This window comes from Equus asinus, chromosome 8 (assembly GCF_041296235.1).
Source record: "Equus asinus isolate D_3611 breed Donkey chromosome 8, EquAss-T2T_v2, whole genome shotgun sequence".
Lineage (NCBI taxonomy): Eukaryota > Metazoa > Chordata > Mammalia > Perissodactyla > Equidae > Equus > Equus asinus.
In genome coordinates this window covers 25,295,001-25,317,506 of record NC_091797.1, presented here as the reverse complement: position 1 = coordinate 25,317,506, position 22,506 = coordinate 25,295,001, and the positions used below count along the sequence as shown (strand labels likewise).

At 36.4% G+C, this 22,506-nt stretch overlaps 1 protein-coding gene across 2 annotated transcripts in view; it reads right to left on the bottom strand.

The window, feature by feature from the left end:
- Window positions 1–22,506, bottom strand: part of KIF6 (kinesin family member 6) — a 377,323-nt gene that overhangs the window by 217,348 nt on the left and 137,469 nt on the right. For both annotated transcript variants that reach the window (XM_070514982.1, XM_070514983.1), the window contains 2 exons: window positions 21,825–21,911; window positions 16,072–16,175 (listed from right to left, as the gene is read on the bottom strand). In XM_070514982.1, coding sequence (XP_070371083.1) covers window positions 16,072–16,175; window positions 21,825–21,911 — 191 coding nt within the window. The remainder of the gene's footprint in view (window positions 1–16,071; window positions 16,176–21,824; window positions 21,912–22,506) is intronic.

Below are 22,506 nucleotides of genomic sequence, written 5' to 3'. Positions count from 1 at the left end.
GGGTGCATCTTGGTGAGAGGTGAGACCTCTCCAGAGTCTGAGACATTGGTGGTGCCCATTGTTGTGACCTAGTACAGGGGTGCTGACACAGACACTGGCAGATGCCATTGAGGTTCTTCTCCTGACCTGATAGCCCAGGGGTCTGCCACACCCACCAGAGTGCAGATTTAATCCAGTTCAGCCAGGGAAGGCAGCCCACCCTAAAGACCTGCCTGACCCAACAGCAAGCTACTTGTCAGCCTGCATAGACTGGGTGTCTTGATCCTCTACAGGCAGGTGAGTGTGTCCACTCTGTGGGACAGGGCCTGTGTGAGAACCAGGTGAACTGTGGGGGGACCGTGGTGGAGAGGTGGGGACTTCTGCAGTGGGGCACTCACTATACTCCAGGGGGTAGGGAAGTGTGCATGGACCAGGGCTGTGTTGATGGTGTGTGGACCTGTGGGGGTGAGGATTATCAGTGGCAGAAGACCTGTGCTTCACAAACAGCCACAAAGAGGATCAGCCCCACCTTCCAAAGCTTGAAACAATTGGGTGCTCCCATACCTAGGGCCAGCCCCACTTAGCTCCAATCCTAAGAGAGCTGACAATAGCCTTGCAACCCTGAGGACTACAGCAACTGTAAGCCCCTGAGCCTAGCAACCAGCCACACTGCATACCTATCCAATTATCAGGAAAACTGCAACAGGAGTGTGCTATTAGACCTTGTAGCCAATGGCTCTGGGGCTCCCTGAACCCAATTTACAAACAGCTGGCCAGGGAGGAAAAGACTAGACTCCCTGGGTACCTGCAGTAAGAGCAATCTTGCCACAGCAGAAGGACACAAGTAGCCCACATAGGGGTCACTTTTGGATCCTTTGGACTGGTGACAAGAGGGAAGCACACTGCTGGGCCTCAAAAGGTATCTCTTACATAAGGCCACATCATCAAGATCAGGAGACATAGCTGACTCACCTAATACATAGATATAAGCAAAGAGAAAGAGGCATAATGAGGAGACAAAGGAACACATTCCAAGCAAGGGAACAGGACTAAAACCCAGAAAAAGAACTAAATGAAACAGAAATAAGCAATCTACCTGACAAAGAATTCAAACAAAAACTCATAGGATGCTCACTGATATCGGGAGAAGACTGGATGAACACAGTGAGAACATCAACAAAGAATTGGAAAATATAAAAAAGAACCAATCAGAAATGAAGAATACAATACTGGAAATGAAAAATTCACTAGAGGGACTCAACAGCAGAGTAGATGATACAGAAGAATGGATCAGCGAGCTGGAAGAAAGACTAGAGGAAATAACCCAAGCTGAACAGATAAAAAAAAAATAATTAGAATGCAAACAGTCTAAGGGAACTCTGGGGCAATATCAAGCACACTAACATTCTTATTATAGGTGTCCCAGAAGGAGAAGAGAGAGCCAAAGGGGCAGAGAATCTATTTGAAGAAATAATAGCTGGAAACTTTCCTAAGTTATGGAAGAAAAAAGATGTCTAAGTACAGGAAGCACAGAGAGCACCAAACAAGATGAATACCAACAGGCCCATACCAAGACACAATATAATTAAAATGTCCAAAATTAAAGATAAAGAGTGGGGCCGGCCCCATGGCCAAGTGGTTAAGTTCATGCACTCCATTTCAGTGGCCCAGGGTTTCGCCAGTTTGGATCCTGGGCACAGACATGGCACCACTCATCAGGCCATGCTGAGGCAGCATCCCACATGGCACAACTAGAGGCACTCACAACTGAAATATACAACTATGTACTGGGGGGCTTTGGGGAGGAGAAAAAGAAGAAGAAGAAAAGAAAAAGAAGATTGGCAACAGTTGTTAGCTCAGGTGCTAATCATAAAAAAAAAAAGATAAAGAGAGAATCCTAAAAGCAGCAAGAGAAAGGCAACAAGTAACATACAAAGCAAAGCTCATAAGGCTATCGGCGGGCTTCTCAGCCAAGACCCTATAGGCTAGAAGAGACTGGCATGGTGTATTTAAAGTGCTGAAAGGAAAAAATCTACAGACAAGAATACTATATCCAGCAAGGTTATCATTCAAAATGAAAGGAGAGATAAAGAGCTTCCTAGACAAGCAAAAATCAAAGGAGTTTATCACCAAGAATCCAGTTCTACAAGAAATGATGAAGGGACTTATTTAAGTGGGAAGGAGAAGACCACAAATAGGGATAAGAAAATTATCCCAAAAAACTCCCCAAAAGCAGGCAATAAAATTACTAGTAAAGGCAAAAATTCAGTAAAGGTAGCAGATTAACCACCTATGAAGATAATATGTAGGTCAAAAGACAAAAGTACTAAAATTACCTATTTCAATAATAAGAAGGTAATGGATAGATACACATAAAACAAGAGATTATATATGATTTCAAAAACATAAAATGTGGGAGGAGGGGAGTAAAAGAGTAGAGTTTTTAGAAAGATGTCAAACTAAAGAGACTATCAGCTCAATATAGATTGCTACATAACTAGAATATTATATAGGAACCTCATGGTAATCACAAACCAGAAAACTATAATAAGTAAACAAATAAGTAAGCAGAAAGAAATAAAAATATTACTTAAGAAAGCCATCAAACCACAAGGGAAGAAAGCAAGAAAAGAAAGGTATAGAGAAGAACTACTAAAACACGCAGAAAAAAAGTAACAAAATGGCAATAAATACATTTTTATCAGTAGCTACTTTAAATGTCAATGGACTAAATGCTCCAATGAAAAGACATAGGATGGCCAATTGGATAAAAAAATAAGACCCATATAAATGCTACCTACAAGAAACACACTTCAGACCTAAAGACACTCACAAACTGAAAGTGAAAGGATGGAAAAAGATAATCCATGAAAATGGCGAAGAAAAGAAATTGGGGGTAGCAATACTTGTATCAGGCAAAATAGACTTTAAAACAAAAACTGTAACAAGATACAAAGAAGGGCACTACATAAGGATAAAAGGAACAATCCAACAAGAGGATATAACACTTGTAAATATCTGTGCACCCAACATAGGAGCACCTAAATATATAAAGCAATTATTAACAGACATAAAAGGAGAAACAGAACATTCTTTTCAAATGCACGTGGAACATTCTCTAGGATTGATCACATAGTAGGCCACAAAACAAGTCTCAATAAATTTAAGAAGATTGAAGTAATACCAAGCACCTTTTCTGACCACAAAGGCATGAAACTAGAAATCAACTACAGGAAGAAAATCAGAAAAGCCACAAAAATGTGGAGATTAAACAAAATGCTACTGAACAACGATTGGGTCAATGAAGAAATCAAAGGAGAAATAAAAAAATACCTGAAGACAAATGAAAATGAAAATACAACATGCCAAAATCTATGGGATACAGCAAAAGCAGTTCTAAGAGGGAAGTTTATAGCAGTTCCAGCCTAGCTCAACAAACAAGAAGAATCCCTAATAAACAATCTAACAATGCACCTAAAGGAATAGGAAAAAGAAGAACAAACAAAGCCAAAAAGAAGCAGAAGGAAGGAAATAATAAAAATCAGAGCAGAAATGAAAGAAATAGAGACTAAAAAAAAAAAAAAATAGAAAAAATTATTGAAAGCAAGAGCTAGTTCCTTGGAAAAATAAACAAAATTGACAAACTTTTAACTAGACTCACAAAGAAAAAAGAGAGCAGGCCCAAATAAAATCAGAAATGAAAGAGGAGAAATTACAACGGACACTTCAGAAATACAAAAAGATTATAAGAGAATACTATGAAAAGCTATATGCTCACAAATTGGGTAATATAGAAGAAATGGATAAATTCTTAGAATCATACAACCTTCCAAAACTGGATCAAGAAGAAATAGAGAATTTGAATAGACCAATCATCAGTAAGGAGATCAAAATAGTCATCAAAAACCTCCAAACAGATAAACGTCCAGGACTAATGGCTTCACTGGTGAATACTACCAAACATTCAAAGGAGACTTAATACCTATCCGTCTCAAACTGTTCCAAAAAATTGAAGAGGAGGGAAGTCTTCCTAACTCATTCTACGAAGACAACATTATCCTGATACCAAAGCCAGACAAGGACAACACAAAACAAGAAAATTACAGGCCTATATCACTGATGAACATTGATGCAAAATTACTCAACAAAATACTAGCAAATCAAATAGAACAATACATTAAAAAGATCATACCTCATGATTAAGTGGGTTTTATTCCAGGGATGCAGGGATGGTTCAATATCCACAAAGCGATTAACGTGATACACCACATTAAGAAAATGAAGAATAAAAATGACATGATCATCTCATTAGACGCCAAGAAAGCATGTGACAAGACACAGCACCCACTTATGATTAAAAAACTCTGAATAAAATGGGTATAGAAGGAAAATACCTCAACATAATAGAGGCCATATATGACAAACCTACAGCAAATATCTTTCTCAATGGAGAAAAACTGAAAGCTATCCCTCTAAGAACAGGAACCAGACAAGGATGCCCACTGTCACCACTCTTATTTAACATAGTATTGGAAGTCCTAGCCAGAGAAATCAGGCAAGAAATAGAAATAAAAGGGAACCAAATTGGAAAAAAAGAAGTGAAACTGTCACTATTTGCAGATGACATGATTTCATATATAGGAAACCCTAAAGAATTCACTAAAACACTTTTAGAAATAATAAATGAATACAGTCAAGTCGCAGGATACAAAATCAACATACAAAAGTCAGTTGCGTTTTTATATATTAACAAAGTAGAAGAAAGAGAACTTAAGAATACAATCCCATTTACAATTGCAACAAAAAGAATAAAATACCTAGGAATAAACTTAACCAAAGAAGTGAAAGATTGGTACACCAAAAACTATAAAACATTGTTGAAAGAAATCATAGAAGACACAAAGAAATGGAAAGATATTCTGTGCTCTTGGATTGGAAGAATTAACATAGTTAAAATGTCCATACTTCCTAAAGCAATGTATAGATTCAATGCAATCCCAATCAAAGTTCCAAAAACATTTTTCACAGAAATAAAACAAAGAATCCTAAAATTTATATGGAACAACAAAAGACCCCGAACAGCCAGAGGAATCCTGAGGAAAAAGAACAAAGCTGGAGGTATCACACTCCCTGATTTCAAAATATACTACAAAGCTATAGTAACCTAAACAGCATGGTACTGGCACAAAAACAGACAGACAGATCAATGGAACAGAATCGAGAGCCCAGAAATAAACCCACAAATCTATGGACAGCTAATATTCGACAAGGGAGCCAAGAGCATACAATAGAGAAAGGAGAGTCTCTTCAATAAATGGTGTTGGAAAAACTGGACAGCCACATGCAAAAGAATGAAAGTTGACCATTATCTTACACCACGCACAAAAATCAACTCAAAATGGATTAAAAGGTTGAATGTAAGACCTGAAACCATGAAACTTATAGAAGAAAACATAGGCAGCATGCTCTTTGACATCGGTCTTAGCAGCATATTTTCACAAACCATGTCAGACTGGGCAAGGGAAATGAAAGAAAAAATAAGCAAATGAGACTACATCAAACTAAAAATCTTCTGCACAGTGAACAAAACAAAAGACAACCTAACAATTGGGAGAAGATATTTGCAAACCACATATTGGATAAGGGGTTAATATCCAAAATATACAAAGAACTCATATGTCTCAACAACAAAAAAACCAACAACCCAATTAAAAAATTGGGAAAAGATCTGAACAGAGATTTCTTCAAAGAAGATATACGGATGGCCAATAGGCACATGAAAACATGTTCAACATCATTAACTATCAGGGACATGCAAATCAAACCTGCAATGAGATATCTCACTCTAGTCAGAATGGCTGTAATTAACAAGACCGAAAACAATAAGCATTGGAGAGGATATGGAGAGAAGGGAACCCTCATACACTGTTGGTGGGAGCGTAAACTGATGCAGCCACTATGGAAAACAGTATGAAGTTTCCTTAGAAAAGATTTACCATATGATCCAGCTATCCCACTGCTGGGTATTTATCCAAAGAATTTGAAAACACTAATGCATAAACACACATGCACCCCTATGTTCATTGCAGCCTTATTCACAATAGCCAAGACTTGGAAGCAACCTAGGTGCCCATAAAGTGATGAATGGATAAAGATGTGGTATATATACACAATGGAATACTACTCAGCCATAAGAAATGATGAAATCTGGCCATTTGTGACAAAATGGATGGACCTTGAGGGTATTATGCTGAGTGAAATAAGTCAGAGGGAGAAAGTCAAATACCATATGATCTCACTCATAAGTAGAAGATAAAATCTACAACAAACACATAGAGACAGAGATTCGATTGGTGGTTACCAGAGGGGAAGGCGGGAGGGGGGAGGGTGAAAGGCATGATTAGGCACATGTGTGGTGATGGCTTGTAATTAGTCTTTGGATGGTAAACATGTCATCTACACAGAATTCAAAATATATTATGATGTACATCTGAAAGTTATACTCCAATGTTACTGCAATACAAAAATGAAAAAAAATTCAAGATATAGAATATTTCAATTACCTTAAACAATTCCCTCTTGCTCCTTTGTAATCAATTCCCTCCCCTCCCAGAAACCTTGGCAACCACTAATCTGATTTGTATTCCTATAACTTTGCCTTTTACAAAATGTGACATAAATGCAATCATATATTATGCAGCCTTCTGTATCTGGCTTCTATAACTTAGCATAACGCCTTTGAGATTCATCCCAATTGTCGATTGTATCAATAGTTCATTCCATTTTTATTGCTGAGTAGGATTCAACTGCATGGCTGTACCACAATTTTCTTAGCAACTCACTGGTTTAGGTTGTTTCCGATTTTGGGAGATTATGAGTAAAGCTGCCATAAATATTCATGTAGAAGTCTTCAAGTGGGTATACGTTTTTATTTCTCATGGATAAACACCTAGTAATGGAATTGCTGGGTGTGTAGTAAGTGCTATGTTTAATGTTATCAGAAAGTGTAAATCTGTTTTTCCAAAGTGGCTGTACCATGTTACATCCCCACCAGCAATGCATGAGAGTTTCAGTTTCTCATCCTCACCAGCACTTGTTATTCTTAGTTTTTAAAAAGTATTCTAATACTTGTATACTAGTACCACATTAAGGTTTTAATTTGATTTCCCTAATGACTAATGATGTTGAGCTTTCATGTCCTTATTTTCCATCTGTATATCTTTTGATATAATGTCTGTTAAAATATTTTGTCCATATTATTGTTTGTTTTCTTATTGATTGTGATAATTTTTAAAGTATTTTGGATACAAGTTCTTTGTCAGATATGTGTTTTGAAAATGTCTTCTCCCAGTCTGTGTTTTTAAATTTTCCTAACATGTCTTTCAAAGAGTAGACACTTTAAATTTTGATGAAGTCCAATTTATCATTTTTTTTCTTTTATGGTTTGTGCTTTTTAAGTCCTACAAAATTTTTGCCTACTCAAGGTCATGAAGGTTTTCTATCTTTTCTTTTAAAAGTTTTATATTTTAGGTTTTACATTTAGGTCTATGATTCATTTCAAATAAATGTTCGTATATGGTGTAAGGTATGGGTTGTTCTTTTAAAAAGTTGTTTTATCTATTCTAGGTCCTTGGCATTTCTGTGAATTTCAGAAGCAGCTTGTCAATTTCCACACCAAAAAAGCCTGCTGGAATTTTGATTTGGATTGCATTAAATCTATAGATCAATTTTGGGAGAAGAGATATCTTAGCATTGAAGAGCCCAATCCATGAACATGGTATATCTCTGCATTTATTTAAGTTTTCTTTGATTTTTCTCATAAATGTCTTATAATTTTCAGCATACCAATCTTGCACATATTTTGTTAGATTTACCCCTAAGTATTTTCTGCTTTGATGCTATTGTAAATGATGCCAGCTTTTATTTCAATTTCTAATTGCTCATTGTTAGTATATAGACAGACATTGAGTTTGTATATTGACTTTGTATCCTGCAACCTCACTAACTTCATTTATTAATTCTAGTAGGTATTTTTTTGTAGATTCTTTGGGTTTTCTACATAGACAATCATGTTATCTGTGAATAAAGATAGTTTTATTATTTCCTTTCCAATTCTTTATGTGTTTTATTTATTTTTCTTGCCTTATCACACTGACTAAATCCCTTAGTATGTTGTTGAATAGAAGTGGTAAGAAAGGACATGCTTGCCTTGTTACCAATTTTAGGGAGAAAGAATTCTTTCTTTCACTGTTAATTATTATATTAGTTATATGTCTTTTTGTAGATACACTTTATCAGGTTGTGGAAGTTCCCTTCTATTCCTATTTTACTGTTTTGACCATATGTAGATGTTGAATTTTGTCAAACGCTTTGTCTGCATCTATTAAGATGATCAAATTTTTTTTGTTAGTTTGTTGATATGGTGAATTACATTGATTGATTTTTGAATGTTAAACCAGTCTTGCATTCTTGGGATAATTCCCACTTGGTCACGATTTATTATCATTTTTATATTTTGTTGGACTCAATTTGTGAATATTTTATTAAAGATTTTTATTCATGAGGATGTTGGCCTGTAGTTTTCTTTTCCTGTAATATATTTGTCTGCTTTGATATTATGGAAAAACTGGCCTTGTAAAGTGAATTGGGAATCTTCTCTCCTTTTCTGTTTCCTGAAAAAGTCTGCATAGAATTAGTATTATTTATTCCTTAAATGTTTGGCAGAATTTGCAGGGATGCTATCTGGGCCTGGAGTTTTCTTTGTTGGAAGGTTTTTACTATGAATTCATTTTCTTATATAGATATAGGACTATTCAGGTTCTCTATTTTCTTGAGTGAGCTTTGGCAGTCTGTGTCTTTTAAAATTCATAAAATTTATCTAAGTTAGCAAATATATTGCCATAAGTTGTTCATTATATTCCCTTGTTATCCTTTTAATGTCTCATCTTTCTACAGTGTTTACTATTAATAACTCTGAGTCATAAAGGAAGAGAGACTTTTTTTCCCATTGGAAAATATCCAATGAATGGAATATTTAATTATATATAAATAGAAATAAGGGTGGGACTGGGGTGATATGGCTAAGTAAAGAGATAAATTCAGTTGGCAAGCTGCCTACGGTAAGTTGGAATGTAGGGAGATGTGGTCCTGTAGATTCTGACTATTACCTACTTTAAATTAGATTGGCGAATTTCTGAGCTGACTTTTGGCCTTGGCTTCAGTGTTGCATCAACTCAATACAAGTCACTCCAAAATTTAAATCTTCAGCCTCAACCTTCCTCTAAAGTTCCAGAATTCAATCTGTACATAATATATTCCTTCATCATGCTAAGAACAGAACATTTCTTATTCTCAACCAACTTCTTTTCCCAATTTTTCCATCCTCTGATGACCTGTTTTAGTCTTGAGCTTTTACTATTCTCTCTTTTTCATCTCTTTTATATTTGTAGCCATCACTTCTATCAATTCTTCCCCAAGAAAGTCTCTCACATTTGTCTCTTCCTCTGTTTTCACTGTTGTTACTGGAGTCTTCTCTCTCATCATCACTCAGACCTGAATACCTTCCTGATTTCTCACTCCTGCTAATTCTACATTGCTATCAGAGTAGTAGCCATAAAAAAATCTTTACCATGTAAATTTTATTAAAATTGAAACTCCTGTTTTATTTGTCTTTTTACACTTTCTGCTCTCTGAAATGCTCTATATGTTAGTCATTTATTTTGTGTATTATCTCTCTCCCCAGTGGAATGTAAGCTCCATTAGGGCAAGGACTTCATTTTGTTCATTCCTACATCTCTAGCACATAGTACAGTGCCTAGCATAAGGAAAGAGCACAGTAAACATTACTGAATGAATGAATGAGTTGCAGTACTCTCAAATCACAATGTTTCCTAGTCACCATTAAATAAAATAGTAGCTCCTCTACATATGGTATTCATAACCCATCATGAGGTCACCATTTATCTGTCTAATCCTATTCTTCACTTCTCCCATGAGAACCCCAGGTTCCTGCCAGGCCAATTTCAATCCAGATTATACGCCAGCCCCCATACTGGTCTCTTGCTATTTTGCCCCTCCTCCTCACACTGTGCTCATTCCCTCTCAGAACCTTTGTTTATGTGGTCGCCCTCATCTCAGAATGGTACCTTCTTCCTCTTGACATCATTTCAAGCTTATTTAGCTTGCTCAGTGGGTGATAACTGCAGTGACTTCCCTCATTTCAGAATTCCTACATGATTTAGCTTTTCATTATCATTGATAATGAGTAAATAATGTATTAAACCATGTGTAATAAACTGATAATTAGATTTTAAAACCTTGAGCGGAAAGAGTGCACAGATAGCATTGAGTCCAATTATCTCACTTTACACATAAGGAAACAAGCCTAGAGAGCCATTAAAAACTCATATGAGTAGAATTAGAACTATAATTAAGGTTTTACAGTTCTCAGTATCCACTTACTCTTTCTACTAATATACTCTCTTGTCCTGTTTCATATATACATATATTTGTGTGTATGTGTGTATATGTATTATTTCCCCAATAAAGCTGTAACTCCTTGGAATTATGTTCTGTACCCTCTATTCCTGAATTCCCCAAAGCACCTATTAAAGTGATTAGCATCTGGTAGGTGCTCAATAAACTCAAGTTGACGGATTGACTGATTTGCAAAGATTAACTAAGAAAAATGTCAGAGAAAGACAAACACCATATGAACTCACTTATATGTAGAAAATAAAAAAGTTGATCTTAGAGAAACAGAGAGTAGACTGGTGGTTGCCAGGGCCTGGGGGAAATAGGGAGATATTGGCTAAGGGTACAAACTTCCAGTTTTAAGACAAATAAATTCTGAGGATCTAACATACAGCATGGTGACTATAATTAACAATACTGTATTGTATACTTGAAAGTTGCTAAGAAAGAAGATTTTAAATGTTCTCATAACACACACACAAGCACACACATATGCAAAGGTAAGAAAGGTGAGGTGACGGATATGTTAACTAACCTTACTGTGGTAATCATTTCACTATATATATATTAAATCATCACATTGTATACCTTTAACTTACACAATGTTATATGTCAATTATATCTCAATAAAGCTGGCAAAAAAAAGAAAAAAGAAAAGAAAATGATCCACATGTTTGGAAGTTTACTTTGGGCAAACTTGAGCCCATGAGATCCAATTCAATTCCACCTCACAAGTAAAATGTCCCTATGCAGAACATATTCTATTCATTTAGACTTGGGCCAGGATATAATGCTTCCATCCTAGCAAGAGATCTACAGGCTTATTTTTTTTTACCAGAGGAAGAGAAAGAGGTATGTGTTTAGAGAATCAATCACAATCAAATCTTCACCCAAGAAGTTCTGTATAAACATTAACTTGGCTACATAGCCTTTATCCAGCTGTCTCTTTTCAAATTTACAAAGGCAAAAAAAAAAAAGATGTAAACTAAAAATATCACAGTAACTCGAGGCTGACATCTGAAATCCTCTTCAATTGAAGCATCCAAGTCAATGCAGCAAATATTTACATTAAGGACTGAAACGCTGGGAAATAGTTCAAAAAATTTGATAGGCTAGATATTAAGAGGCATCTCCAAACTGTCCAGTGTGTACTACATAGACTGTGTCATCTATTAGATATCTGCTTTCTGACATCCTTCACAGAATCCCTGACAGGAATGTCCTTATGCCATGGCAGTCCCTATGAGCCCAGGACTCAGCAGGACAGAGAAGCAGACCTGAGCTATAGACCCTTTCTTCCACTCTGTCCTGCCAAGCTGTGGAACTCTTCCTCTCTCCAGCACCATTATCCCCCTCCCAGCCACCACCCAGGGAGTCTGGGCATAACGAGAGGACTGAAGGTGATTCACATTCCTGAGTAAAGGTCCAGGACCCTAGAAGACAAAGAGGCACAGACTAATGACATCAAATAGCAGTGCCACATTAGGCACAAATTTTGAGTTATCTTTTTTACTTTAAGATGATAAAGGGACTCTTAAATCTGATGAATTTTAACTTGTGCCAATATTCAATCCAGCTAATTATGGCAAAACATAAGCACAACGACAATATAACAAAAACAATTACAAAAAAACCCATATTATCTGAATAATCCTTAGTGTCAGGACAAACAAGCAACAAAGTCCCTGGACTCTTGTGAAACCCACTGCTTTGCTTTGGCATGGTGGATGTAGTTTGCAATATCCATTCTCCCTAACTGTTGACTAGAAATGATTAATAAGACATAATGCTATACAGGACAGTTATCTTGACAGCAGAGAAGTCAAAATTGCTGACTTTACTTATGAGCACAAGAACAAATTTTACATGATTCCTGAGCTCAAAATTAATCATTACTATCTCTGTAATCTCGTGTTTTATTTGTATCTTCTCATAATACTTACATAGTACATCGTAATTACTTGTGCTCATGTCTGTCACTGCCACTAACTTGTAAACCCCTCGAGGGCTGGATCTAGGTTTTGCTCATCTTTGGGGTCCTCTCAGGGCCTAGAGTAGAGTTTTCTGAATACTAGGTGAATAATAAATGTTGAATGAAGGAAGGAAGGAATAAATGAATGAACTAATTACCCAGAAAAACTAATGGCAACCTTACATACTATGTAGAATCTGTTTCAATTGACATTTGCATATTTGTTATCTATGGATCAAAGGAAATCAATCCATGATTCAAGAGTCCTTCAGGATTCTAAATCTGTTGTCACAATTTTATTTCTCTCCATTCTATCCCCCCAAACTCCTGTGAATGGCAAATTTGATTGTTATCAATAACTTTTAAATAGAAACATCCATTCATTTAACAAATGGCAGGTTAGTAAAAGATATAATGTGAATATAATACAATACTGAGTATCATAAAGATATAACAAAATTTGCTTATTATTGTTTCTTATACTTTGTAGCATTTTTCTTTTGTGTGAAAGTATAGTCTGTGGCAGTCTCTTTAAGAGACGATCTGTGGTAAACTTCCTGTCTGAAAGTTTGTATGTTTGAAAAATGCCTTTATTTCACCTTCACATTTGATTACTAGTTTGGCTAGACACAGAAACCTCCATTCAAGTCCCTGTGTGTTCTGTTTTGTTTTCAGCAGTAGAGGTTCTTGTTTCCAGAGTTGTTGATGAGAAGTCTGCTCTAAATCAGATACTTGATCGTTAATAATTTTCTTCTCTGATAACTTTTGGGATTCTTTTATATATTTTGAGGTTGAAAACATTTTCTACAATGTTATTATACTGCTCAGCACCTCGTAACCTTTTCATTTGGAAGTCTTATGTCTTTTATTTTTTTAGTCCTAAGAAATTCTTAGATATTATTTCTTTAACTATTGGCTCCCCTGCATTATCTCTATTTCTCCTTCATTAACTCCTATTTGTTAGATATTGGTAAACCTAGGGCTATTCTCAATGATTCTTTCCTTCTAAACTTTCTATCTCTTTATCCTTTTATCTTACATTCTGGAAGAATTCCTTAGCCCTCATCTTCCTGGCTCACTAGTTTGCCCCTCCATTTTTTCATTCTGCTACTGAGCCATTTATTAAGTTCTTAATGGCAGCAATTACATTTTTTCATTTTCAAGATCTCCTCTTGATTCTGTTTTATAAAGATCAAGACCCTGTTGTCATTTCATGGATGTAATACCAACTTTTATATCTCTCAAGATATAATAACTCTTCTTGTAAAGTTTAGTTTTGAAGTCTTCCAAGCTATAAACGCTTCTCATTCTTGCCTTTCTCAATGTTGGCAGTCCTCATATTTCTAGTCATTCCCGGCTGTGAGCTCATCCTTCCTAGACACTCAGCTATCTCAGCTTGGGCAGCCAGTCCTGGATGAAGGGCTGAAGCAGCTGTGGGTGATCCTTACTGTTTTTAGTGAGAATAGAGGACAGGCAGAGCTGAAGACAGCAGCTCGTCTTCAGCTGGTTCCTCTTTGTCCTGGACATCATCAGCTACCTGGGGCCCTTCCCTATTTCTCCATCCTAAACACTGACCTAAACACTGGTGGAGAAGGGAAGAAGGTGCGCATAGTGGTTCATAGGACAAACTGCTCCCACTCTAACAGTGATGCCAAACCCTCATTGGCTGTTCCTAGCCCTCTCCTGCTCCAGGGTGCCCCCACTTCTAGACACGGTGCCTTCATGGTGCTGTACCCATGTTTTGGTCTATCCTTTTCTCTTGCTCATTGTAACCCCACCTTTCAGTCTCCCAGGAATTCCTAGAAGCCTTTCGCCCTTGAGAAGTTTACTTCTTATTCTTGGGGATGGCTAGAGATTCAGATGTTTCTTTATATCTGTTCTATAATTTCCCAGATCTGGAACAGTGGAGGGAACCTGCAGCATAGACTTACTCAGTTTGGCATCTTGAAACCACCACGTTCAGAATCTTACCCTTAAACTGAGCCTTCTGAGCAACATATAGGATATACAGAAATTAGAAAAAACACTGGTACTTATTTGATTTGGTGGTCGTTTCCCTGTTTGCTCTTAGATCCAGTTTCCACCTTTCCCCTGTTTGACTGCATTACTGGAAACTACATTCCCTGACTATTTTAAGAACTGGCTTCTGGGTAAGTTCAGCCAATAGGAGGCACTAAAACTGGAAGAGGAGATGAGAGAGAGCTAGGGGTCCCTGCTGGGATGACGTCTCACAGCACCTGTGGCTGTTCAGCGGCCCCGGCTCCCATCAGGCAGCACTCATCATGGTCTAGCTCTTGCTGGTCAACACAACCTTCTGCCAGTGTCCCTCCTGTCCTCGAGGTGTAGGAGCTCCTGTTGCTCTGATCTCTGGGGTGCTGCATCACTCCTGCAGCACCATCTCCGTTACAATTAACTTTCTATATTAAATTCACTTTGTTGAGAGGCCTAGAGTGGTTTTGTTTTCCTGGCTGGACCCTGGCTTGAAGATCAATATTCTGAAGAGACTTCTTCAAGGACAGTAATTGGTAATTCTGTGAGGGGAAGGGAGCACCACAGTAAAGGAATTCTCAACTTGGGTTTCTCAGTATCTAAGATACCTCAAGTTATTTCAAGGAGTGACATGAAATTCTTTGAAATGTGAATTTTGGCAATATATTTCATCTTAAATGCATAGATGCCTCAAAGTTTTGTAAGGAAGGCCTTAGGGGCCTATTATATTCTTAACCATGGTGATCTAGAATCAGGAAGCGCTATCCTAGACGACCCAAAGCTTTGAGTGTAACAGAAAACTTGCTCAAGGCTTCTCAAGCTGCAGACCAACCTCCAGGGGCAGCCATGAAACAGTTTAAAGAAAATACTTTCATTATCTCTATTATTTATCATTTTCTCTGTTGAGAGAGGGTTAGGTGAAATGACAGTATACCTTTAGAATAATCTTGCGTGGCTCTATTTATTATTTGGAAATAGAAAATACCAATGCCTTCGAAGCCTAGTCCATTATTATCACTCCATAAATACTTAATAAGCAGCACAGAAACCACAAGAAAGCCCATGACTGTGGCTCATGATCAGAGAGAGAATGAGAGCCACATTGTGCCACTGATATGCCATATGGCTGCAAATCTAAAGGCTCCCAAAGATGCCGCCCTTGTATAAAGTCCTGAATACCTGCTTTCATTCCCATTTCAAGTGTTTGAACTGTAATATATGGGCCATCTATTTATTAAAGGAGAGAGCTTACTTTGGCATGGGATAAATCGGTGCTTGCAGCAAGATGCTGTTTAATACAAAGGACGTTTCTTGAATTCCTTTCAGATGTGAGACCCACAGCTCGAGAGTGTTTGGTGTATATGTTTTAAAATTGCATGACTATTATACAATCCCTTTTCTTCGGCTGGCATGAGAAGGATATTCCCATCCTCTCTATGCTCTGTTCTTTACTTCCTCAAAGCTGAGGCGGCAAAAACACTGCCAGCCTTATCCAGCTTTTCATGGAAAGCCGCCACTCTTCACTGGCGCCTAAATGCAATTCAGACTGTCCCAGGAGAACTTCATGCTTTGAGGTGAATTCATAACATTAGGGCCAACAAAGAAGTTAACACAAACTTTCACTGTTAAAGCAGAAGAAAAAAAGTCTGCAGGCTTACTGAAGGAGCTCTGCTTCTGTGAGGGCCTCTGTCCTCTGCTCTCCAGTGACAATGGCCAGTTCATCCTTCAGTTCCTGGATTTCCTTTTGTAGGCGTATAATCATCTAAAATGGTAAGGCAGGATGTCAACTCCTCATTAAAGGAAAGTTGGTGACAGAGAACATATACCTTTTGAAATTATGAACTATTTTAAGGACGCAAAAATGTATAGAGAATGATATAAAAGGCACTCCTGTACCTACCACCTAGCTCTGCTAAATCTTAATATTTTGTGAAAATAGTTCTAGAATGTCTTTTAACAAATGAAACATTACTGATTTAACTGGGGCCCCTTATGCCTATTCCTCTCTGTCCTTCCTGAGTGAACACGATATTGCACTCAGTGGGTGGCATTTCCCTGCATGTCTTCATATCTTACTCCACATGTATAGATATAACTGTAAATAATGTACAGTATCATTTTGCATGCCTTAAACTTAATGTAAACGTTATCGTACTGCATGTAATTGCAACTTGGTTTTTTTTCCCCACATTATGTTTTTGAGATTATTTATATTGCTTCATGTGGCTCTAGTTCATTAATTTTCATGGATATATAGTATTTCAGTAAAGGAATATATCACAATTTGTTTATCTATGACTCCTGTTGATAGACATTTAGGATTTTACTTCTGTTGTTATATTTTACCTAAAACCACAGGAATATTTTCCTATATGTTCCTATAAAAGTTTTAAAGCTTTGCTTTTCACATTTAGGTTGATTTTATTTTTTATAAAGTATGAGATATAGATCTTATTTTAATTAATTTTTTATACAGCTAGTCTTGCAAGATTTGCTGTTATAATTCTATTATATGTTTCCACATATAATTGTGTCTTTGAGCTATTGATTAAAAATATTTGTCTACTTGACTACATGAATGGCAATACTACACTGTTTTAATTACTATATTTTAAGAAATTTTGGCATCTAGATAGAACAAGCCCCTTCTATCTTGTTCTTTTCCAAAACAGACTTGGCTATTCTTGGTCATTTGCTCTTTCATATAAATTTTAGATCCAGCTTGCAAAATTCTACTACAGACCCTTCTCAAATTTTAACTGGAAATAAATTTGATTAAAAGGTTAATTTGGTAAGACTTATCAAATTTTGAGTCATCACATCCATGAACATGGTATGACTTTCCACTGATTCCTTTCAATAAAGATTTATAATTTTCTCTATAAATATCTTATGTGTCTTTAATTAGGTCTCGTTCCTAGAATTTTAAAGTTTTTGTTGTTATTGTAAGTGGAATTTTCATAAAATTGAATTTTCTAATTGTTGGCTTTTGACGTATAGCCAGGCAGTTCATTTTTATGTATGGATTTTGTACCGAGTAATTTTCTAACATTGTTTTGGTTCTGTTTATCATTAAATACTCCTGGATGTGCTACATAAACAATCAAATCGTCTGTAAGCAATGACAGATGTTTTTCTTCTTTTCAAATCCTCATACATTTTTTAAAAATTCTGTCTGTCTTAGCAAGGACTTCCAAGTGCAGTGCTTAAGACATTCTTGTATAATTCCTTCTAGCATTTCAGCAAAAAAAAAAAAAAAAAGTTTCAGCAAAACTACATGTTTGCTGTAGTTTTTGCTTGATAACCTTAATCACTTTAAGGATGCTCACTTATATTCACAGTTTGATGAGTCTTTTCAAGCTACAGATGAATGCTTAATGTTATCAAATACTTTTTCTGCATCTAGCAATGTAACCATATAATTTTTCTCTTTTAAACTGTGAATGTAATGAATCACCTTAATTCATGTGACTTTTTTTAGTATGAACTACTTCATATATACAAAAAAGTATAAAGAATACCTTGTACCTACTACTTAGCTTGAGAAATTAAAACATTACAGAGCCTTTTGAAGCCCTCACCCCTGTATAGCCTTCCCTAAATGAATTCCCCATTACCATTACCCTAAATTTGGTGTTTATTTTTCCTGTGACTTTTTTTCTTTTACTATACATTAGTATATTTTCTAAGGATAGATTATCCTTAAATTACTGAAATAAACCCAACTAGGTCATGAAACCACATATCATATTAATAATCATAATGCAAATTTCCTAAAACAAAAATTCGCAGGCTGAATCCAATTTTTATTTTTCCTTCAGTATTTGGTAAACTCTCTCCTTCTTTCCTTCCTTATTTCCTTTCTCTCTCTGTCTCTCTCTCTCTTCCTCTTTCCTTCTGTTCTTCCCTCCCTCCCTCTTTCTATAATAGAATTATAACAGCAAATCTTGCAAGATTAGCTGTATAAAAAATCAATTAAAATTAGATCTATATCTCATACTTTATACAAAATAAAATCAACCTAAATGTGAAAAGCAAAGCTTTAAAACTTTTATAGGAACATACAGGAAAATATTCCTGTGGTTTTAGGTAAAACGTATTATTTTTAAGAAGACGCAAAAATACAACTCAACCAGAAAAGTTGATAACAACTGATAACAGAAAAGTTGATAATGAAATTATATTGAAATTTACAACTTTCCTTTAACCAAAAGAACACCAGAAAGTGAAAAACATGATATATTTTTTGGAGGAAACATGCATTGCATAAAACTAACAGAGAATTCACTTTCAGAATATATAAAGAAGCCTGCAAATCAATAAGGAAAAGCTTTTGGTAGCTTCGTTATTATTGAGTCAATTTATTTATTAGTTGTAGATCTATAAATGTTTTAAATTCTTCATGAATTAGTTTCAGTGTTGTTTTTCTAGGAAATTGTCCATTTTGTTTAAGTTTCCAAATTTATTGCCATAAAGTCATTCAAATTCCTTTATTCATTATTTAAGATATCTACTGTACCTACAGTTAAGTCCTCCTTTCATTCCAGATATTATTATATTGATTTCTGCTTTCTTTATTCCCTTCTTCATTACTCTTTCTAGAGATTTGTTCCTTTTATTAGTCTATTAAAAGTCAACTTCATATTTTCTGTTTCTCTCCACTGGCTTTTGTTTTCACTCATTTTTACACTTTTTAATTTCCATCTTCCTACTTGTTTTGGACTTACTTTATTATTCATTTTCTAACTTTTTTGGCTTAGGGGTTACCAGACCAAGGATGTTGCATAAATTTGAACTTCAAACTCATGTGAGGCAGAGCCTTAGGATTTCAAGTTTTCAGAGAAACCACATTTTCTTCTACCTAGAGTCCACTAGGCAGACAAGATTCCCTAGCATCTCCCTATGCCAGTGGACAGATGCTTTTTCCTTTCTGGCTCACTCCTTCACTGGTTTTATGCTGAGGAGGGAAGAGGCTGTCTGAGGTTCATCATCCACCTTCCAAGGTCCCAGGGCTTTCACTTCTATGCCTCTGCTCCAGCTCCCTTCGCCCCTCCGCTCCAGGACAACTGTAGCCTCTTCTTTGTTTCTGGGCGATGGAGAATTCTCTTTCTTCCTTCAACCTCAGACGTATATTTCAAAAGGTACTTGTTAAAGTTTATATAGGTGGGGTTCAGATTATCTGTATTCTATCAACAGGACCAGAAGATCTAGGGAACATGATCCTGAGTATTTTGAACGTGTCATTGCTCCTAGAATTTCATTTAAATGCACAAGATTGATGGGATTTGGTTGTTTACTTATTTCCAAAAACATTCTAGAATCATCAAGCTACGCAGAATGAAAATTCTTAGACAGAAACTATGTGAGTCATTCATTTGTAACTTGCCTCTACTAAATTAATATTGATGCCATATTTTCTACTTCTACTAAGGCTTTCAAAGTCAAATCTAACAACCAAATTATCTTCTGTCTTATTGAAAAGAAATCTCAAAACTAAGCCAACTTTTCACGGTTTTGAGATTATTACAGTCACATCCCCCATTCAATTATTGCAGAAACTTTGGAATAAGATTTTGGCCCATGCCCAGTCACCAGAGACTGGCCTATTCACAGTTCTGTTGTTTCCTTGTCTCTCTGGGGTACCAATACTTGTAAAGAAAGCAAGTCACATCCTTTGTGATACTGATCTTACATGGCTGGCTCCACATTTGCCATGAAATTTCGAGAGTAAGATATAGGAAATCCCATCCAAGTTGTGTTTTGGGTGGTTTTGAGGACAAATTTTCAATTGTCACTTGTGCTTCAGAAAAGCTCTGTACATAAAATAATGAACAGCAATGTCAGTTTTTAGAGGCAATTATAAAAGAGACCAGAAAACAACACTTGTCAATTACCAGATTATTCTGCACCAGGAAGACTTCAACATTTGTTCAATTATCAGCTATTAGCTTTTGACTCCTGATTTCTCTTTTCTTTATAACTCTCACTGACCTACATTAAACACATGACAATGTTTACCCTTCTTCAAATTCCTCAAGTTCCTTCAAAGAAAAGTCTCTTTAGCCAAATTTAAAGGAAAAAACCTGCATCTAATATGTTTTTTTCTTCAATTAAGAACTAATTCTTGTCTTCAAGCTAACTCCGTTATTGTGTTTCTCATTCTGCATAGTAATGTTGCAGGGTTGCTGGCAGGGTAAGGACAGCAGAAGAATTCACCCTAGGAGTTCAATTCCACTTGACTCATGTCTTGAATTCTCTTCCCTTTTTCCAGTGGGGACACTGTGTGACGTTGGTATCTGACCAGGGCCTGTTCTGGAAATAGATGTCCCTCACCCATTGGTTTCTCCAGAACAGAATTCCATCTGGGGAGCTCAAGCTCCCTGAGGCAAATGGGATGAAACAGCCCCATTATTCTTTTTCCCTCTTCTTCCTCTACTCTTCAATGGAAGATTTCAGAGGAGGATGGGCCAAGAATCAAGAGGAAGTAATTAACATGGGTAATAGTGAATTTGAGAATCTGGGGGGGTGGATTTGAGAAATTTATAAATGAAGCACTGTTGATAAGATTTCACATCTTTTTTATAAGGCAAAATACTCACTTTACACCAGCTTATTTTCTAGATAAATTTAAAAAAAGCTGAGTGATTTGAAAAGTAATATAACCTTAATTTTAGAACTTTAAAATACTGAAAAATTTCATTTCAACATTTTTAGTATTGGCATGAGTTGACTAACAAAATAGAGAAAGGAGAACATACCTGCCTTTTAACTAGTAGCTAAATCATACAACCTGCAAATATTTATGCTTTAAAAAAGCAGTTTGACAAAGCAGAATTCATTGTTATAAAACTAGAAGCATGGTCATTTTTCCATGGATCAAACCAATTATTTTTTTTTTAAATCTCTAGAATAAGTAACAGGACAGGTATGTAAAATATGGTTCTACTTAATAACCAGACTTCTTTTTCTCTATAAGTTTTTATAAAAGATGGTCTATTATCATTGTCTCTAGAAAGTTAAACTGACGTTGACAGGCCATGACCTGCATAGGGATATGACTGTGTAGGATTCTGTCGTACGTACCCTCAGGACTTGCTGCACATCTCAGGAGTGAAGAAATGGGGAGCTGTAGGGGGACACAGGCCCTGAGTCAGACTGTCTATGTCTGAATCCTGGCTCTGCTGCTTATTAGCACTGTGACTCTGAGCAAGTTATTGAACATTTCCGTGCCTCAGTTTTGTCATCTATAAAATGGAGATAGAGATGACATCCACTCATAAGATGTTTATGAGCATTAAATGAGAGAACACGTTTACAGCACTTAGAACATTACCTGAAATGAATAAGTACCCCTCAAATTTGAACTAGTATTTGATTTTTTTTAAAACATAGTCAGTTAAAAGTTGCTTACCAATCTGGGATCAACTTCTTCATTAAGAACAGCTTCATTCTTTATGAGTGCCACTCGTTGTGCAAATCTGCAGGTGGATATAGACTCCTAAGAAGGCAAAATAACTCCTTAAAATGTTCTGGTATAGAGAGATAAGCTTAATTTTTGTTCACAGGAAAAAGATGCACACCTAAAGACTGATGTGTATAAACATACCTAGAAATGAGGGAGCCTTGCTCTAGAACATTATTTTTTATTCAAATTTTGTTCGAGTTTAATAGAATGACCAATGGCAAAAGTATGGGAGATGCTGAGGTCCTACGTGGCAACTGGTATATGTTTTTCAACTCTGATCTGTTAAACCAGAACCACCTATACAACTCATAATCATAGCAGGTACTACAATCCACAGACATGAAAGACTACAAAATAAATATTTATAACAGACCAAAAAGAGAGGTTTTTCAAGGCATCTTATAATGTCCTTGGGGCTTGGCCTTATTTTGACAGGCACTCTGCTGCCTCCCATTTTCCTCTTTTGGAGAAAGTCTGGATCCCAAACCTTAAACCGAAATGCATGAAACATCAGCTGGCTCTAAAGCAGCCCAAAAAAGCTGTCTGGCAGCCAGTCCCTGCCAAAGCACCCTGGGTGCTGTACCCAGCCACATGTCTAGGGATAGACACATCTTGGAGATGTTGCCAG